The following is a 19,163-nucleotide window of genomic DNA, read 5'->3' as shown; positions in this document are numbered from 1 at the left end:
CGGGCGGGTGGGTTGCTGGGTGTTCGAGGAGACTATCGATGGTTCGTTATCCTTGCCAAGGGCGGAGCTTGATCACTTGCTCGCTGAGTCACGATACTACGGATAGACTGTAGGAGATGTCACTGTGACGACGATGGATGAGAAGGAGACAAGGAGGATGGTAAGACAGGAATGGTTGTTGACATTTTATCTTTTTGGACGAGTAATGTCGCGTCGATGAGATTCCATCAAAGTCAATACAAAATTACCCATTGTAGCAATTTACACTCCAAAGCCAAACCCCAAAAATCAAAACATCGACAACAGCATAAACAACATCTGGGTAGCTAAGGAGTAAGAGCAGAGATGTGGGTATAGTGCATGCAGAGTATATATTGTGGCCATGTATAAATCGATTGTACTCATGCGAATAGTGAAACGCTAGACATCGCCTACTTACCCTCCTCCCCTATCACCCTGACATTCCTGAACATCTTCCTCTCCTTTGCTCGTCTCGCTACATCCTTCTCTAACCAAGTCAATCCTTTCCGAGGTACACCTTCCACCTTCCTCGTTCCATTCGGCATCACATTCTCTCTCCTCCAATTCCTTACTAGCCTATCCACATCTTTACCCCTTTCGCCTTTCGCATGTTTACGTTGTCTCAGACCGGGCAACCTTTCTAGGCAACTATCCAATACCAGCTCGGTCCTTTCTTTCAGCTCTACAGCCTTAACTCTATCGGGGAAGGACACTTCCAATCTAAAAGAAAGCCATATGTAGAGTACCAAAGATTTATGTAGCGTCTCCAACATCGGTATCGAGCTGATGATGATTGGCGGTGTGAGAAGCTTTCTGCCGATCCCAAGGACAGGCGGTAAAGGGGGTAATGTCCTCAGTGTCTCTTCGACTAATTCAAGTTGATTAATCAATCTTGAGGGTCCGAAAATCTCTTCCAGGTCCACCCGTCCTTTATTCGCAAAATCATCTATCAAGTTGCCGAAGATCGCCTTGGCCCGCTCGTCCCGGATATTGACGGGGGCAAAGCAGAACAGGTCGATCTCGTGTAAGCTCAGACTATCTCGGTATGGCTCGATCAGATCGGCAAGGGGCAGTTTATGTTCGTGTGCTGATAAGACGGTGTACGAGGGGGTTTTGGCTAAGCTTGCGAAGTGTTCCAAGAGGGATCCGAAGGACGTGATGGCGGGTAAGAGCTCAGAAAGGTCGGACAGGTTGTTGTAGGGTATCTCCAGGTTGGCTCGTGGGATAGAAGGGAGATCTCGTTTCATCAGTTCTCGCAAGATGGGCAGATCCGCTTTGTGCAAGGTAGTGACTAGACCACCCGTGGCGGGGGCTTCGTCGGTGTCGGCGGCAGCAGAAGGAGAAGCGATGTTGGTGGAATCGCTGGAGGTCTTGTATCGACCTGCCCGACCTGCGATCTGTTTGATCTGGGTCAGAGCGAGGGGTACTTCGGTCTTGCCGTTGAATTTGGAGAGCGACTCGAAAATCATCCGTTTGATCTTGCTACGACAGTTGATGAGGCATTAGCAAACCCTGAAGACTAAGTTTGTGTAGGAGATGCGGGAAATAGCGTCCAGGTAGAATGTGCTCACAGGTTGAGACCCATCCCCACCGCATCACTAGCCACAAGCACTTCACTAAGCCCATTCTCATCGTTGAAATCCCGCGCCTGCTCGGCTCTAGTCTCCGGTGGTAGCGCACCATACACCACTGCGCATTTCTTGCCCGCTGTGGACTCGACAAGCTTCTTCACGGCAAAGATGTTCGTCCGGCTGAAGGTGACAATACAATCTCCAGGCTGTATCTTCTCCCAATCGTTCTCTAAACTCTCAGGCGCCACTTCGAGGGGAGTCAATCGATTGTATTTGTTGACTATGATCTCGTCGCCTAGGGGTTCTAGCAGGTTGTGAAGGAGTTTGACCGTAGTTTCGTCTCCACAAAGATGGATCTCCTTGGCGTTGAGACCTAAGATCGACTTGGTCCATGATCCTCCCCGTTGTTCGTCGCCCAGCATCTGGATCTCATCGATGACAACCACGTCGAATGGCTGACCCCCCACGACTCCGTTCAGGGGTAACATCTCGACGGTGCAACTCAGCAGGCCACTTTCTGGATCTACCACCCTCCTTTCTTCGCCCGTGAGCAAATTACACGCTCTCCCTTGTCCATTGAGCTCGCCGACCGTACCCAAGTTCATCCGCTCCCACACTTCATGGGCTAGTAGTCTAAGCGGTCCAGCATAGGCGCCTGACTTGGCTCTTGAGAGCGCCTTCAGGGCGTTGTACGTTTTACCCGAGTTGGTGGGCCCGATGTGCAAGTGGAACTTCCTCTTCATCGATCGGGCATTCAGGAAATCGGTAGAGTAAGCCAAACGGCTCAAGTCGGTGACGCTTAAAATCGATTGGATGTGTGTTTTCAATGACGGCGGGAGGTGGTCGGTGGTGAGTGCATAAGAGAGGAAGTTTCGTAACGACATGGATTCGATCGTGGCCATGAATTTACCTTGGGCCATGGAGATGATCAGGTCTTCATCGTTCCATCCGTTCGACCGAAGGACCTTGGAAGCGTCTTCGTCTGTCAAGTTGTCACTGCTTCCTAGATCAAACTCGATCTTCTGTAACCATTCTCGGCCTAGTGTGGTTACCACATCTGGCTGTATACCGTAGACCTGGAGTTTCGCTCTTGCCCTAGGCGAAGTCATGTATTCGGGTATACGCTGGAGTAATATCCTCAGAACTTGTTTCGGTTTAGCTGAGGGTTTCTCGTCAAAGTCATTGACGGATAGTTGGAGTGGTATGCGAGGAGTAGCTTCGGCTCGAGGTATCGTGGGGTTGAGCAGGGCTGTAGAAGGGACGCCAAAGGGTTGTTGCCGAGGAGACATCGAGCGGGGTACTGAAAGGGTGGAGGAGATTTGTCGGGATAAGGTGGGGATCGCTTGGCGAAGGAGGCATCGGCGGCATATCGGTCGGAAAGAGGGTCCTGCGCGGGAGAGTGACATGGTGTAGGACGGGCGAGAGTCGAAGCTGAAGGAGGACTAGCATGCTGAAGTAATAATGTAGATGAACAGGCATAGCTGAAGATCTTCTAATTCAACTTTTCCTTTGAGAATGACTCATTACGTAAACGCAGCTACAACCGGGAATTGGTTCCGATGTCGTGGTGCTGTTGTTGTTGTCTCTCTCATCCTTATATCCTTATAACCCAATTCCAATTCAAATTCATACTCCTTCTTCGTACATCACTTGATTCGCCATCGCACTCTCAAAGAACCGCTCAGCGTCTGCATCGCAATCGCCGCTCAATTGTGAACAAGGAAATTCACATAGCGGGCGGCAGGATTGAGCGGATTCGCCTCCTTATGAATCGGTGACACACGGACTCTCGCTGCGGAGATTTACCCAACGACCACGACAATAATAGGCATTCAAACCGTTTCATCATGTCACAGCAGAGTGAGTGGATCACATATGACTTCTACTTCTGGTTACCTCCTTCCAATCTGCTGTACCATTCATATCTCGTCAAAGCGATACTCGCCACCACTGACATGATCGATCACGAACCAGATCCAGCCCCAACAACGCCCGGAGCCGCACCTCCATCTCTCGCTCAACCCGTCCCTGCTCCGCCGCCCTCCCGATCCGAGGTCGAACGTAAATTATCATTCAGATCAGCTACATCCGCTCGTACTCACGAGTCGCCCAAGAAGAAGGTGAGCCATCTTTTACCCTTGAGGATTGTTGCTCCGTTAGGGGACATAGCGCTAACCTTGCTCCGCGATTAGAAACCAACCCACCCGCCACCCCCTCATTCAGGCTTCTACACATCGCCCACCTCAGGCAATGATTCTGACTCTTCATCAATCACTTCGTCCACACAACCGCCCTTTATTGGATCACCTAATCCAACTTCTCCAATCCTCACGCCAGCCACGACTTCCGTAGGCGGCTTAAGCGCGATCGCAGAGAGGAAGTTTGGTAATGAGATACTGGACGAGATGGAGCTAGAAGATGTAGAGGAAGAGAACGAGGATGAAGGCGATGGGGATGGAGATGGGGCGGAAAGTGCCAGTGAAGCTGAGGAGGGGTTGGATGGGCTGAATAAAGGCATGGAGGGGGAGAGGGTGGTCAAGAGTGGTTATCTGTGGAAGAAGCAGGAGAGGAGGAAGGTGAGCTATTGCCTCATCAAGCATTGAATGCTCGGTCAACAGCTCATGTGATTTGTTGATATCTCAGGCATGGAAGAAGAGATGGTTCGTGCTGCGTACTGGCAAATTGGCGTACTACAAGGACGAAAAGGTAGGTCAGCTGGCATAACAATTTCGAGCTCGCGAGTAGCTGATGAGGGATGATGGCATAGGAGTACTCGCTCAAGAAGGTGATTGACCTACACGACGTGCACACGGTGGCACCGGTGACAGTCAAGAAGAACCCTCACGCCTTCGGTATCGTTACACCCAAACGAACCTTCTTCGCCAAAGCATCATCGCAAGACGACTCCGAGGAGTGGGTCCGAGCGATCAACGGAGTGCGCCGTAAGCTATCAGAGAGGGAAGAGGAGGAACGATCGAAACGCGAGAAAGGGGAACATCATCAACAACCCAAGAGCGGGTCTATCCCCATTCCCACTCGAGATCGCTCGACTTCCGAAGCGATCGACACCACCAGTCCAACCAGCACTGTCGGGTCGTACTTTGTCAATCGACCTAGCATCGGCGGTGCATCTACACCTCAAGCTGTACATGCTGCAGGTCACGTATCGCCCAACCTGGCTTCCGGTGGAATTATCCCTCCGTCTTCTCCGATGGACACGACCAATTCTCTGACCTCGCAAATGGCAAAGGTTAATGTTCAGCAGCAGCCAATTCCCCAATCACTGCCTATGCGCAACCCGTCGACTGTCACGTCTATGCCTTCTAGCAGATCCGTGAGCGGGCCTTCAGTATCAGCCAGGCGAGAACCTTCAACTTCGAGTATAGGATCCACAGCTCCTGGACCGCCAGTCACTGCTGAAAGACCTACCAACCTGAATCTGCCCAGCGCATCGAACCAATTCATAGTCAGCTCGGAAGACGAGGACGATCTGGATCTCGCTGAGCAGTCACAAGGTCAAGGACAATTGCAGAATCTACCATCGACTCCGATAGATCCGACGAAGGTGATCCTGTCGACATACTTGATGAAGAGATCGAAAGGCAGAGGGAGGAAGGTGTGGAGGAAGAGATGGTTCGTTCTCACGAGCCAAGGTGTCACGTACACCAAGTCGCATATGGTGGGTCATCAGGCATCGTTCAGGCAAGTTTTACGCTAACACGGGTCATTCTGATAACATAGGACACCAAGGCGCTCCGATACATCCCCCTCACATCCATCCTCGACGCTTTAGAAGTGGACGCTCCGGATCAATCCAGCGCTTCCGAAGACGATCAACCACCCTCAGCGCATCCTCATAACCACAATCCATTCCATCCTCACCCGCATCATGCCCAGGTACCAGCCAACTCCGCATCTACTGCCACCTCTCCGCCTCCAAAGTCGAACTTCACAAACGCCATGAGAGGCAGGCTGTCGACCAACGACAATGCCCAGACTACACCCAAGAAGTCTTCGCAAGCAGGTGTCGCAATTGAGAAACACGGCGAAGAGAACACGTTCAGATTGATAACCGCTAAAAGAACATACGTGCTGTGCGCGTCAAGCGAGGAGGACGAGATCAAGTGGTTGGCAGCTACGAGGGCGTTATTGAATCAACTCAGAGTGAATACCCCTTCCATAGGACAGGGACAAGGTTCAGTAGGTGCTGCTGCTGCTTTAGGTGGGGATCAACCTAGAAGTCCAACTGCAGTGGGGGTACCAACTATTACTCAACAGCCGCCTACCCCAGCTACGTCGATCATCGATACCCCGCCCAACATACAACGGCAATCATCGATGAACAAATCGCGCTCGGTCTCAGCGTCGGATAGGGAGTTCCCTCCGAGTGTACAAAGCCAGATTTCGAACTCGTCAACTTCGGCGGCTAGTGCTCAGCCCGGATCAATGACTAGGGGGAGAAGTGCGACGTATATGGCCAAGTCGGCAGTGGCGGATGTAGTCAAGAAGTTCCATCCGGAGGGGTAGTCTGTCATGGGCATGAATGGTGTGAACGGGTCCTAGTTGCATTGCGCTTCGAGCTTCATACCGTGAAATGGGATCTCATGTTGATTGTGAATACTTTACGATACGATGATGATGCGATTAAGTTTATGATGCCAAACCTGGAGATGCTTTAATCACTACTTGCGTGGCAATTGATTCTGCGAATGGAATTGACGGTGCGACAAGACTGACTTTGCGCACATTCGGTGTGATTCGAATTCTGAGACGATATTATATGATGCATATCTGGTCTATGTTTACTAATGCGATCGGATCTTTAATTGTATATACAAAGGGGAATAGCGGTCAAAGAATTACGGGCGATCTTATTACATCTGAGATCTAAAATCTATACTTTGAACTCCGTATAGATCACAGGTAAAAGCACGACGCAAGCCGTCCAGAACTATGTATGAATCGGATCAATCAATGATCAGCGATTGAATCTGACTCGGCGTAGATATTAGATACGAAGCTAGAGGGAAGACGAACTCACCACCTTGATGGAATATATCAGATTCAGAGGTAATGTCAAGACCACCATCAACGGGTTAAGCGTACTGCCTTTACCACTATCTTTACCGTTAGATCGAAAACTGGACCCGGGTGGTCCCTTGATGAGTAAGAGGAAGATGGAGTAGAAGGCGACGGAGAAGAAGTGGTAGAATAACATGAATGGGGCGGGTGTGAGGCTGCGTCAATACCAATCAAAGTGTATTAGTTCAGTCAATTCAATTGAAGTCGATGAGCGATGCAGCATCGAGGTCCAGGAGAAGAGGTAGGAGACAGATAGGTGGATATTTGAACAACTCAACTCACGCTGACAATAATCCAACTGGCCCAGCGACTCGTTCTCCGCCCATTCCTAAGTATTTGACGCATCCTTCTCTGAGCACTTCCAGTTCGGGTTCTAACGGTCCAACAGGAGATTAGCTATTGACTTCGGGGTCGGATGTATGTTGAAAGATTTCCAGAGAAGGCAGAGACTCACCATCCGCCCCTCCGAACAAACTATACAGCGCCATACTCAGCACATTCACCACCCCGCTCAACCTCTTTCTTTCCCAGAACCAGATCTTCAGTATTTCACTGATCCTATCCCAATCTTCCAGACCTTCTCTGCCCTGCGGTAGGTCGGGGGACGGTTTCAGGTATTTAGAGAGTATGACAGCGTCGTTGAAGGCTACGGTCATACCTCCACCTGTAAGGGGATGGCGCATGTTGTAAGCGTCTCCAACTAGAATCGCGCCAGAGAGGGAGTTGGCGACGCCCTGCAAGGCGGGCGGGAGGAACGTGTTGGGCATAGAGCGTATTCGTTGGTTCGCGAGTGCTGAGAGGACGGAAGGTTGCAGTGAAGAGGGGAGGTGCGGGACGTATTGGGTCTCGATGTGGCGCTGTGGTCAGGAACAAAGGTCAGAGATGGATACACGATGAAGGTGAGAGCCAAAAAAGTCAGATTGCAAGTCACATGCATCTGGATGCGAAGATGATGAATGAGTGAATGGAGTGAGTGAGTGAGTGAGTGATTGTAGCTAAAAACCCACCCGCAGAGAACCATCTCCCACACTAGGCAACTTCCCTTTCACATCCACCAACATCCTGACCTCCCCTTTCGCACGTCCGATCTGATACAGCAGCACCGGGCCGGAGGGTGTGAGGCATACAGTCCCCATGTTCGGTATCGGTAATTTACAATCTTCCAGTATGATCCCGACAAAGTGAGATCGGGTGACGGGTTTCGGGGTCCGCATACCTGGAGTCAGGCGGAATTTGGAGAAACATCCATCGGCGATGATAGTTATCGGGGCGTAGAGTTTCCTGACCAGCGCGGGCGAGCCTGAATCTTGAGTAGGTGTGTCGTCTGAGTTACTATTACTCGAGGTCGAGGTTGAGGTTTGAGATAGAGCAGGCTTGAAAGACGCTGAAACGCCAATGACTCTGTTCGTATGTTCACAAAATACCAAATCCTTCACCGTCGCTTCCAAGACCGTCACTCGGGGAGTATTCAGGATCTTCTTGCGCAAGGACGAGATGAGTTTCCCATGATGGAACGAACGTCCTTCTTTCTTCCCACTCTGCGAATCCACATGCCATTTCCCTTTCTTATCGATATAAGCATTCAGCTCATCCTCTTTGTCTTGCGAAGGTTGTTTGTCTTTATGCAGACCCGCCATCTCCTCTAAGAGGGGGTACGGACACCCCACCTGATCTTCCCCACTGACTATACAATATCCTTCTACCGGAACCGCATCGATCCCTTCTAAGACGTCCGCCATGCCGAGCGATTCTAATGCGGCGACTCCGCCGGGCTGAAGGAGTTCCCCGACGATTCGATCGGGTTCGCTGAGATCCCGTTCGAGGACGACGACTTCTCGTCCGGAGGCAGAGAGGGAGTAGGCTAGCGCACAGCCGATGACGCCCGCGCCGATTATGATGATTTCAGGTTGGAGGGCGTGGACCTGTTAGACGGGAGACGACGATCAGGGCAGTGCAGATTATCAGCTAGCCTGTCACTTTGGCTTAGAAGTGTAAAGGTGCAGACTCACCGACACACGGTCCAGGCCAGAACTAGCTACCTCAACTTCGGGCGTAGTGGACATATCGACGAAGTTGTCCTGTGAGTCTTATGTCGATTCGTTCTTTTCCTTCTTGTTCTCTTGATTGTATACAGTGGGTGCAGTTAGTGAGCGTCGAGGATGAATGAGCGAGAGACAAGCTGAGCAGATGCTTTATATGTATAAGATGAATAAGAGAGGATGAAGAATGAATGAAATGTATCAATTGTTTACGATGGCCAATCTTTTGTTTTCCTATTCATTCAGGCACCGTCATACCACAGATCGCTGTTTTCATCGTCTCATAATAAAACACAAGAAAACACGCGACATCCTCCGCCACGATATCACCCGATTCATCTCCATGTATCGCATCGGGTCTCTTCGTCGTAGGCAAAGGGGTCAGAGCGACGACATCAGGGATGGTTGGTACATATCTACAGATCTATCCACTATGCTATTCATGTATGTATATGATCTACAGTCTAAACGATATTTTACAGCATCCCCTCCATTCACTCCCGCGCCACTTCCAGATCTAACATATGTATGTGAATGCTCTTTGTATCTGACGTTATGTATGAATGGTAACACCTCCGTCCGGTTCGCCCCTTTCTACCCCCGAGACCCGTCACAGCCCATCAGGCACTTCGCATCTCCCCAATTTCGGCTTCTCCCCTCCCGGCTCAAACAAACTTCTGACAGTTTGCACCGTCGTGTACGCTCCTACGATCGCACCAAATACAATCAGGGTATAATCCATGACGATCGCTTTGCGCGTCTTCGCACATGCTTTCAAGTGGAGCATCGGCGGGTAGATGAAGCAGAGGGGGATGCTGCAATAGATCAACAAGATCTTAGCCTCACGTTCTCATTCTCACGAAGATGAGTTTCAGAGCAGACTCAAACTTACCAGGCGAAACTTCCAATGAGGGAAACAAATTTATCCAGTTCATTCGACCCGGCCCAACTAAGCAGACTGGTGAAGACCACGATCATACTCCTGAACACGTTCTTCTGCCATTTGACCGAGGGGTTGTGTTTGCCCGATCGCGAGAAGATACCATTCTCCATGATTCTCACTGCCGGGAAGAGCTGCAGGGGGATCGACAGGAGGATCGCGACGGAGTCTGTACGAGTGGCATCGTAATCAGCGATGTGTCGCCTCACTTTTTTATTTCATCTTTGAAGCGAAGATATGAAGAGAAGGAATGGCTTACACAAGAATTGAACCGCTTGAACGAATTTATCCTCCTGCGGCAAGTTGACAATAACCACAGTCTGGATTTGACTCCCGTACGAAGCGTACGACGCCGCACCAGCAGCGGCGAAGAGGATGGCGACGATGAACATGGTGATTGAGAGTAATCTCGGAAACTTTTCAGGTTCTCTCATCGACTCGGTGATGGGGATGACCCTGTGTCCACCAAGAACAGTTTATTAGCTCTCTTCGGTTGGATAGATCTGCTCTGCCGACTCACAATCCGATACCCTCGAAGGCGAATACGGCTGTACCGATCAAGAGGGGGAACGAGTTCTGGTTGAATAGCTTCACATCGGCGATACCGTATTTCGAGAGGACGGAGCCTTCGTTGTACCCGATGTAGAAGACTGCGGTGAAGGCGGGTAGGTGAGCGGGTTTACTTGAGTTTGCGGAGCGGAAGAACCACAATGGAGAAAGCATATTATCCAACAAAGATGCACCAGACTCACTCCCAATCAAGATGAACGCATCAGCTATCAAAGCCGTCCCACTCAATTTCGCCAGATTCCTGATCATCGCCAGGGGCAAGAATACCAATAGTTGGCCGAAGATCAACCATCTGACGGGGATGTACGTCCGGCAATCGGTGACGGCCATGAAGAACGCTTGCAGGTTCTCGGCGATAAAAATGGTGTATGCTGGGGTGGCGTTTGGGATCAGTGACTGACTAACCGACATGCTAGTACGTAGTGTCCACTTCACTCACCAGCGACAAAACCAATTTGTGACACAGCAATACTAGTCAGAATGGTGAATCGCATATATTTGCCATAGAGCGCTCCCCCGATATCACCGAAACTGCCCGGGACGCGCATGTACGCCTCGACGAGCAAGAGGAAGGACCAGAGGGATATCCCGGCGATGACCAGCATGACGATGGTCGAGAAGAGGATGCCTAGTGCAGGGGTGAGGTCAGTTCGCTCGGTAGATATACCGCATGAAATTTCATTAAGCTCACCTCCGTTAAAGAAGCTGTCCGGTCGGAATGGGAAGCGAATCAGCAGGATTCTCCATCGTCAGAGTGTGAAGCCAACTCACGCCTTGCCCATGAACAAGATACCGGTCCCCACGAAACCCTTCAACAGCATCAACAATGCTTGAGTCGTCGTGGCGGTCCCTCCGGAGGCAGCACCGGATTTAGTCCTTCTGTGACGTGTCATGCTCATCCCTCTCTTTGTACTTCCCAACAACGGCGCTCGTTCACCTCGAGCTATCGCTTGGGGTGGTATTCCATCTTGGTCCGCAGTGAAGGGTCTTCTGGCGTATGCTCCAGAGGTCGATGCGATAGCGGGGAAGGATTCTTCGTCCTCTTCTTCGTCTAGATCGTCATCTTCGTTGAGGTCTTCTCCGGCCTGACAGGGTGCTCTGAGTTAGCTATGCGTGATCATGGGATCAAGGTTGTTACGATTGCACATGGGGATACGCACGAAATGACCATAAAGGAAAAGGAAGTCCACAACGTTCCTAACCATATTAGGCGCCTCCAGCCCCTGCTCGGCAGCTCGAGTACTGACGAAGTTCCTCCTGAATCCTCCGGGCTCTTTGATATGTGCCAAAGTCGGGTCGAGGATGGCGGATCTGTCAAGAGGGATATGGGAGAAGGAAGCGGATCGGACGGGTTGATCTGGTCGGTGGGTGTGTTGCCATTTGTACAGGTCGTGGCTGTATGTATACGCTGTCAGCGGTCCCTCTGATTCTACGGTACTAGCGAGACCTAGGAAGAAGACAACAATGACGAAGACGAGAAGGTTGGACTCACGTCACATCGCTACCTAGCGCATCGTACGGCACAGCAAATTGATCATCTTCTTCACCTCTCACACTAATCTCCGTACTCCCATATCCACTGTCGCCGGCAGCAGCTACAGCTGCAAGCTTGTTCTCCTCGTTGATACTCGCTGATCTAGGCGGAGACTTATCTTTGACCGGTGTGGTGCCACCTTCGACCGCTGTAGGTGTAGGCGCTTTGGACTGTTCCCTCTCTTCGGCTGATACAAGATGTCTTCGAAGTACTTTCGCCTTCTCTTCGTTGGAGATCTCAGCTACGTTCGAGAAGTTGGAATCGCCTGCTCCTGCGTCGTCGGCTTGGCTGTCCTTCTCTTTGCCCTTGTTGTTCTTTGGCGTGGAGGTGCCAGATACCGAGGAGGAGGATTTACGCGAGAGGGAAGGGCGCAGACTGGTCAAGTTTGTATTTGAGCCTGAGGCTGAGGGAGATGTAGAGGATAGAGCAGCTGTCAGAGCGGAGGACTTGGTGTTGGAAGGGGAGTTGTCACTCTTCTTGAGGTTGGTGGATGAGAGAGAACTCTTCCTTCCTAGGAGATTATCGCTCGAAGCCTTTTTCGAAGGCTGTTGGTTGTTATGGCCGTTGGCGTTGGCTGGTGAGCCCGATCGTTGGATTGGGGGTGTAAGGCCACCTGGGGATTTGAAGGAAGCTGAGAAGACTGGTCTGGTCGAGGAAGAGAATGAGCCCCTCGGAGGGATGTTGGGGATGGTAGGTCCACTAGGCGGGGAAGGGCTGTGCATTTCTCTGGCGATACCGAGGGATCGTGCGATGTTAGGAGATGTTGAGGGGGCGTCGCTGTTGGAGCTGGTTTGGAACGGGTCATCTTTCGACGAGGGGGGCATTCTGGATCGAGTATCAGTTATCGAGGTATGGGTATACTATCTTGAGGATGAGTCGGTATGCGGAGGATGATATATGCTGAGTGAGTGATATGAATGGAGGATCAGATTGACGCCCATACGGCGCCGGAATCGGTCAGGCGTAATTAGAAAGAATCGTAATGGGAATTCCTGTCATCATCGTAATCAATTGTAATCACCATTAAGCTCTGTACTAAACCAATCGTAATGAATCAAACTGTAATCACGCGTTTCGATGGAATTCAATCGGATTTGCCCGGTGCAGCAGCTATCGAGAGTGAAAGCATAAAGCGAAAAGCTAAAGGGGAGAGACGTGCGAATTGGCTGCAAAGGCTCGAGGCTAGCAACAGGCAGTTCCAACAACCACACACGATGCTGATGCCCGACGCGCACGACCGATCCAGAGCAAAAAGAACGGGAACTTCTCCTTGGCTCGTGGCGCAACGAGAAGAGGGCGAGCCTTGCAAAGGCGTTCGCAGTGTATGGATCTAATCAGACAATGTTGGACGGGCTCCGTGTACTCCCAGTGTTGTGAGAAGGTCTTCAGATGTGCTCTGATGTTCCAGCTGCGAGTTCTCCTTCTCACTGTAATGTTGGTCGGCATCGTCAAGAGCTATCCTCTATCCCCTGCTCATCCGTTATACTCGGAGCGTATCGTTGACCACGTGTTTCTCATGCTTGCGTACATGGGATTTCGGTAATTTGGTCAATGTGGCATTTCGGATGATCCTGACGGACCGCGTTCGCCGTCACTTACTCCCCAACAACATGCATCTCCCGAACATTTATCATTTCCACAAATTTCATCCTATAACAGCCCCTTCTCAACTCCTCAAAAGCATCATCGACCCACCAACATCTCAACCAAGATGATGTCCTTTGCTCACGTAGCCAAGCGATCAGCTTCGGCCGGTCTGAGAAAGCAACTGCTTGTCTCGAGGTGTGAGTTTGAGTTTGGGTTTGGGTCTTGATCAATTTTCTCGCTTAAATGTGTAGTATGTTGCTGACATTTGACCATCACTAATCAATTACTCGAACCTGGGTACGAATACGAACACGAATATGAACACGCAACCTCGAACTGTCTATTACTGACTGGATGCGTCCGGACTCCTACACCACCTTTTGCTCCCCCGCGCAGCCCTCCGAACCTCGTCCCCTGCGTCCGCGCTCAGCAAATTCTCGATGCCCGCCATGTCCCCCACAATGACTGAGGGAGGTATCGCCTCGTGGAAGGTGAAGGAGGGAGACTCGTACGCTGCGGGAGATGTCTTGGTGGAGATTGAGACGGACAAGGCTACGATCGATGTCGAGGCTCAGGATGATGGTGTTTTGGCAAAGATCATTGTGAGTGGATCAGTCTTTGCTTTAGGCGAGGCTCTGGAGTCTTGAGGACTTCATTTTGATGTGTTACTGGTGCTTCTCGTTTTGAACGACGCTTTATTGCTATACCCACTTCGTGAAAGAGGGGGATGTGTCAGGAGAGAGCGGAAGGATTTTCACTTCACTCCCCTCTGGCTGAATTCTCATCATCTTCTCCCTCTTCTGCCCCTTCTTCGGTGTCTCTTTCTGCCTCTGGTCATCTAACCTTCGTGAAGCCCTGCGAATTACGTCGGAGTCGTGCATCCCAGCATAACTCTTGCCTTTGCCTTCTTTGCTTTATGTGGTTGCCTCGTTGCTCTTTTCTCTCGTCTTCCTGCCATTTTCCATTACTTCCACCTGATGTTCAACAATTACCGCGAGTTGTCTGGGAAGGCAGACCCCGCAATGTTCTTCATATACGCCTCTCCTGATTGCACAGTCGTCCCTTTCACTCTACCCTCTTCGCTGCTTCTTCCTGGCCGTAAATATTTGATGTTTCGAAATTACTGTGAATGATCTTCCAGCTGCGAGTTCACATCCTACACTCCCGTCTCTGCCATCTTTCTATTGCCTGGTCGTTTGCCATTTCGCTATCTTAGCATTCACCTTGAGAACTTCGGTCGAAACTGCCTACGCGAACTCGATCAATACGCCTTTCATCGCTACTATTTTCAGTCTGAATGATCGGGTACTTCTCCTCTCTCCTGGCTGCCTTGGCAGGTCTTCCTCCATCGCTGCGAATTGTCTTGGACTCACGGTTTTCCGCCCTACAATCCTTACCCGTTTCATCTGTTTCTGACCTATGGTTGTCTTCCTGTTCCCCTTTGACTACGCCGGATCATCTTGGTCGCTCTCTTGCTCTTCGAGGTAAAGGTATCGCTGACACTACGTGCCTCTCTATCAGGTCAACGACGGTGCCAAGGGAATCGCTGTCGGAACCCCGATCGCCGTCATCGGGGAAGAAGGAGACGACTTGTCAGGTGCCGACAAACTAGCTTCGGAGGGTGAAAGCTCCGCACCACCGCAGAAGAAAGAAGAGGACGCACCCAAAGAGCAACAACAGGAGTCCAAGAAAGAATCCTCCTCCGAATCCAAGACACCTTCTTTGGGAACACCCGCCGATGAGACCAAGTACGGATCAGGAAACGCCGGAACCGAAGCTCAGCAAGTGCCCGAGTTACCAGGACAAGGAGAAAAGCCTAAATTCTTTGCCTCGCCTTTGGCTAGAAAGATCGCTTTGGAGAAGGGTATCCCGTTGGCGGAGATCAAGGGGTCTGGACCCGAGGGAAGAATCGTCAAGGTGAGTGGCTGCGGCGGGCTAGTGAACGTCTCAGTAGACAACAGAACTGACTCAACGTTCTTCATGACTTCCAGGCCGACGTCGAGAAGTTCAAGGGCGGCTCATCATCCTCCGCTGCCGCTACCACCCCTACCTCCGGAGCCACCACCACCCCAGGCAAAGCTGCTCCCGCCGCCCCAGCCGAATACGAGGACATCCCCACTTCCAATATGCGAAAGACCATCGGTAAACGATTGACCGAGTCCAAGCAGCAATTGCCCCATTACTACTTGACCGTCGAAGTGAACATGGGTGAGTTGTGCCTCGAACCGACGAAATAGCCCGTACTGACGATGTCATGACTCCAGACCGACTGCTGAAACTCCGAGAGATGTTCAACAAGGCTGGTGAAGGCAAGACCAAGCTCTCCGTTAACGACTTTAGTGGGTTCTCTTCCCTCAATGAACTTGCATAGCTGCACCCCCGCTGACACACCCCTAGTCGTCAAGGCCGCGTCCCTCGCTCTCGCCGAGGTCCCTGAAGCCAACTCCGCGTGGTTGGGCGACGTTATCAGGCAATACAAAAAGGCCGACATCTGCGTCGCCGTCGCTACCCCGAACGGACTGATCACACCTATAATCAAGGATGTCGGTGCGAAGGGACTCGCCACCATCTCCGCAGAGACCAAACAACTAGCTTCCAAGGCAAGAGACGGTAAATTGAAACCCGAGGAATACCAGGGAGGTACATTCACCATCTCCAACTTGGGAATGTTCGGCGTCGACAACTTCACAGCGATCATCAACCCGCCTCAATCGTGTATCTTGGCTATTGGTAAGACATCGACCAAGTTGGAGTTGGCCCCTGAGGACCCCAAGGGATTCAAGAGTGTCCAAGTGATGAAGGCGACCTTGTCGTCGGATCACCGAACGGTGGATGGAGCTGTTGGTGCCAGGTGGTTGAAGGCGTTCAAGGAGTACATGGAGCAGCCATTGACTTTTATGCTTTAGGGGGTTGATTTGGCTTTACATACATCGTTTCTGCTTCTATTTGCGGGATATAGCACATGCACATGTTTATGATAATGCCTGCGTGTATGTTCAGATGCATGAGCGATGAGCGTGGGGTTGGTACTAACGGGATCAATTGTCCATGAGTGAAAAAGTTGAAGATGCATGTGGAGGTGATTGCCTTTTCAACCTTTCTCATTAACACCATCATCAACTCTTGGAGATACAGCAGCTCCTCGCAGCATCAGAGAGATCGTCGTATCAGCGGCCAGGCTCATCAGGACGTCACGCAGCACCGAGTGCGCCATCAAATTCGCTTTCGAAGCCATTCCAGAGCTCTCGCTTGAACACCCAATCATACCCCTCAATTACCATGTCCTCTTCGACGATACTCCTTCCAGGCCAACCACTTCCTTCCAGCCTCACCGCTCCTCCACTCCCAGCATGCGGATCGGGATGCTACGAGTCGAATGGGAGGATACTGGCTAGCATAGTAGGTATACCAAGGCGTGATGGATCGGTAAGTTGATTATCAATTCTTGGCTTCGCGACTCCCTCAATGTAGTTCTGCGTTGCGAAAATAGCTGATGAGTCTGTTGTGGTCAGGTGGTCAGCGTGATTGGACGAGAGGAGAGCGGGAACACGCCTGATGTGGGGTCTGTGGTGAGTAGTCCTTATATGCCGCCCGCGGTTGGAGGACAACATGGCTGATAATCGTCGATTGTAAGGTCATCGGCACGGTGAGTCATCGCTCATATCAGATGGCCCCTCTTTGCACACGTTACACACATCATCAAGAAAACGATTCGAAGCAGCTCGATGCTCATCAATAGGTCGCTGACATATATACGTATGGGCTGCAGGTATCCCGTCTGACCCCCCAACAAGCCCATCTGACACTCACAACCTCGAACGACCGCCCGTTGCCCGAGACAAGCGAAGAGTTCCAGGGGGTGATCAGGATAAGTGATATACGGTTGACGGAGAGGGATAAGATCAAGATGGGAGAGTGTTTCAGGCTGGGGGATCTGGTCAAGGCCAAGGTGGTGAGTGGATACGTAACTCGATCGCAGGGCTGAGGAGAGGGGACAAGGGGCTGGAGGGCGTGAAGACCAGGAGAGAGAAACGATACATCCATTGCTCGCTCGACTGCTGCGGGTCGCGAGAGCGTGGGATCTGTCGCCCTTCTTCATTGACGATGTCGCAGACGGTCAAACAAACGGGAGAGCTGGAGAAGATTAAGATGCAAGACTTCGCAGATGGACAGGACTAGCAGGAGGACCGAATGTCTTTGACACCCACATCTAATCAGACGATCATGCTTTTAGACAAGCCCACAAGGTCACAGCTGACGTTCGTGATACCCAACAGCTCTCTCTGGGAGACGCGAGGAGTTATTATCTATCTACCGCTGCGAATGAATTGGGCGTCATGTACGCTGTGTCGGAAGCTGGTGAGTGCCGGCTCCTTCGATCTGTCTCCCGGATCCGCTTCCGCCTCAATATTCCTTGATCTGAGAATTCTTGGCTCTTCTTCCCGTCTCACCCTTTGGTCACCTCCCTTCCCCCGTTGAGATACCTCTCTGCTCATCAACCGTTTGATCTGCTACCTTTCGAAAACACCTTCCTCATTGACTACACCTCATTGCCTCATCCCCTTCAATCCCATATCTCCTCGCCTTCTCTTTCCCTTTTGCAGATACGAACGCGCTATATGTGTCTTTGCGACCTCGCGCACAAGAGTTGATCTCTTTTCGAGCTCATGAGACGGCTCGAACCTTCCTCCTCCCGAATATTCGTCTCCCAACCGCATGCCTCTTCTACGCGGACGCCTTGCTTTTCACTGTTCTCGCTTGAATCCGTCCGTCATCGCTATCGCCCTGCGCCTACTTCTTTCTTCACCTCTTATCATACTCCCTGTCGCTGTTGCCCGTTCTGCAGCCCTTCGGTCCGCTTCGATTTCACCCAATCTTTCTTTAAACTCTTCTGGGGTCCCGACTACTGACGTGTCTCTAATCTGGCTCAACTACCCAACATCTGCATCTCACTTCCCTTCGTATCGCTAGTGAAACCGGACTACCTTGTAACTCATTCCCCTTGTACTTTGGCTTTAATTTCTCTCTGCTCACTTGCCCGAACCCCCTACTTGCCCTGGCGTTCAGATTCTCCTACCTAGCCCTTTTCTTCATGTCCCATCTAGCTCCCAGCCGCTTTGGTCTTCCCTATCACTAGAACCGCTATGTTTGACCAATTCCCCCGGACATCAAGCTGATCATTATCGCCTTGCAGGAAACCCGTTACTGCCCGTATCGTATCAGGAGATGGAGGATGAGCTGACGGGTACAAGGGAGAAGAGGAAGGTAGCCAAACCGGAAGGTATATAGTCATTCCATCGCTCTAATTTCAACCACGTACTCAAAAGTACCATGTAACATGTCATCCTCCCTCACCGCCCGCATCCTCGACGATGCAGATCATAAAGATGGCAGAATAAATCAACGGAAGCTCGCCATCTGAATCACGTCAATCACACGCTATTGTTCAGAGACGGGCGTCTTCACTTCCATCACCCTCTTTTCCTCACATGCGACCTGGGCTTGCAACGCCAAGAGTCCTATAATCCCCGTTCTAACAAAAACGATTAGCTACAGTCTTCCTTCTTTCCTCTGCCCACCAATGTAGCGGATCACTTCAACGATGTTAGAACGGGGATTATAGGACTCTTGGCGTTGCAAGCCCAGGTCGCATGTGAGGAAAAGAGGGTGATGGAAGTGAAGACGCCCGTCTCTGAACAATAGCGTGTGATTGACGTGATTCAGATGGCGAGCTTCCGTTGATTTATTCTGCCATCTTTATGATCTGCATCGTCGAGGATGCGGGCGGTGAGGGAGGATGGGTTAGGGGGTTAGGGGGT

The 19,163-nt window shown here is 51.2% G+C and overlaps 6 protein-coding genes across 6 annotated transcripts; 3 read left to right on the top strand and 3 right to left on the bottom strand.

Annotated features, from left to right (window-relative positions):
* Positions 1-431: 431 nt before the first annotated feature.
* On the bottom strand, positions 432-2,998 carry I303_104895 (uncharacterized protein; the record flags this gene model as incomplete). Its single annotated transcript, XM_018408951.1, has 2 exons — positions 432-1,503; positions 1,593-2,998. The coding sequence occupies 2 exons, from the start codon at positions 2,996-2,998 to the stop codon at positions 432-434; spliced, it is 2,478 nt and encodes an 825-aa protein (XP_018262642.1).
* Positions 2,999-3,439: 441 nt separating this feature from the next.
* Positions 3,440-6,119, top strand: I303_104894 (uncharacterized protein; the record flags this gene model as incomplete). Its single annotated transcript, XM_018408952.1, has 5 exons — positions 3,440-3,712; positions 3,785-4,168; positions 4,236-4,298; positions 4,360-5,271; positions 5,334-6,119. The coding sequence occupies 5 exons, from the start codon at positions 3,440-3,442 to the stop codon at positions 6,117-6,119; spliced, it is 2,418 nt and encodes an 805-aa protein (XP_018262643.1).
* Positions 6,120-6,486: 367 nt separating this feature from the next.
* I303_104893 (uncharacterized protein) lies at positions 6,487-8,737 on the bottom strand (the record flags this gene model as incomplete). Its single annotated transcript, XM_018408953.1, has 6 exons — positions 6,487-6,543; positions 6,634-6,829; positions 6,957-7,047; positions 7,129-7,531; positions 7,682-8,596; positions 8,684-8,737. 6 exons carry the CDS (start codon positions 8,735-8,737, stop codon positions 6,487-6,489), a joined length of 1,716 nt encoding a protein of 571 aa, XP_018262644.1.
* A 586-nt stretch (positions 8,738-9,323) lies between these two features.
* On the bottom strand, positions 9,324-12,581 carry I303_104892 (uncharacterized protein; the record flags this gene model as incomplete). The annotated part of the gene is made up of 10 exons (XM_018408954.1): positions 9,324-9,528; positions 9,606-9,822; positions 9,913-10,109; positions 10,174-10,303; positions 10,406-10,594; positions 10,663-10,851; positions 10,915-10,928; positions 10,995-11,308; positions 11,384-11,618; positions 11,716-12,581. 10 exons carry the CDS (start codon positions 12,579-12,581, stop codon positions 9,324-9,326), a joined length of 2,556 nt encoding a protein of 851 aa, XP_018262645.1.
* An 887-nt stretch (positions 12,582-13,468) lies between these two features.
* On the top strand, positions 13,469-16,250 carry I303_104891 (pyruvate dehydrogenase complex dihydrolipoamide acetyltransferase; the record flags this gene model as incomplete). Its single annotated transcript, XM_018408955.1, has 6 exons — positions 13,469-13,541; positions 13,741-13,946; positions 14,866-15,261; positions 15,336-15,552; positions 15,609-15,683; positions 15,742-16,250. 6 exons carry the CDS (start codon positions 13,469-13,471, stop codon positions 16,248-16,250), a joined length of 1,476 nt encoding a protein of 491 aa, XP_018262646.1.
* Positions 16,251-16,623: 373 nt separating this feature from the next.
* Positions 16,624-18,633, top strand: I303_104890 (uncharacterized protein; the record flags this gene model as incomplete). Its single annotated transcript, XM_065969059.1, has 5 exons — positions 16,624-16,770; positions 16,857-16,913; positions 17,114-17,296; positions 17,622-17,703; positions 18,539-18,633. The coding sequence occupies 5 exons, from the start codon at positions 16,624-16,626 to the stop codon at positions 18,631-18,633; spliced, it is 564 nt and encodes a 187-aa protein (XP_065825131.1).
* Between the last annotated feature and the right edge of the window lie 530 nt (positions 18,634-19,163).

Source organism: Kwoniella dejecticola, chromosome 6, assembly GCF_000512565.2.
Source record: "Kwoniella dejecticola CBS 10117 chromosome 6, complete sequence".
In the NCBI taxonomy this organism is placed as follows: Eukaryota; Fungi; Basidiomycota; class Tremellomycetes; order Tremellales; family Cryptococcaceae; genus Kwoniella; species Kwoniella dejecticola.
This window is presented reverse-complemented; position numbering and strand designations above follow the sequence as displayed.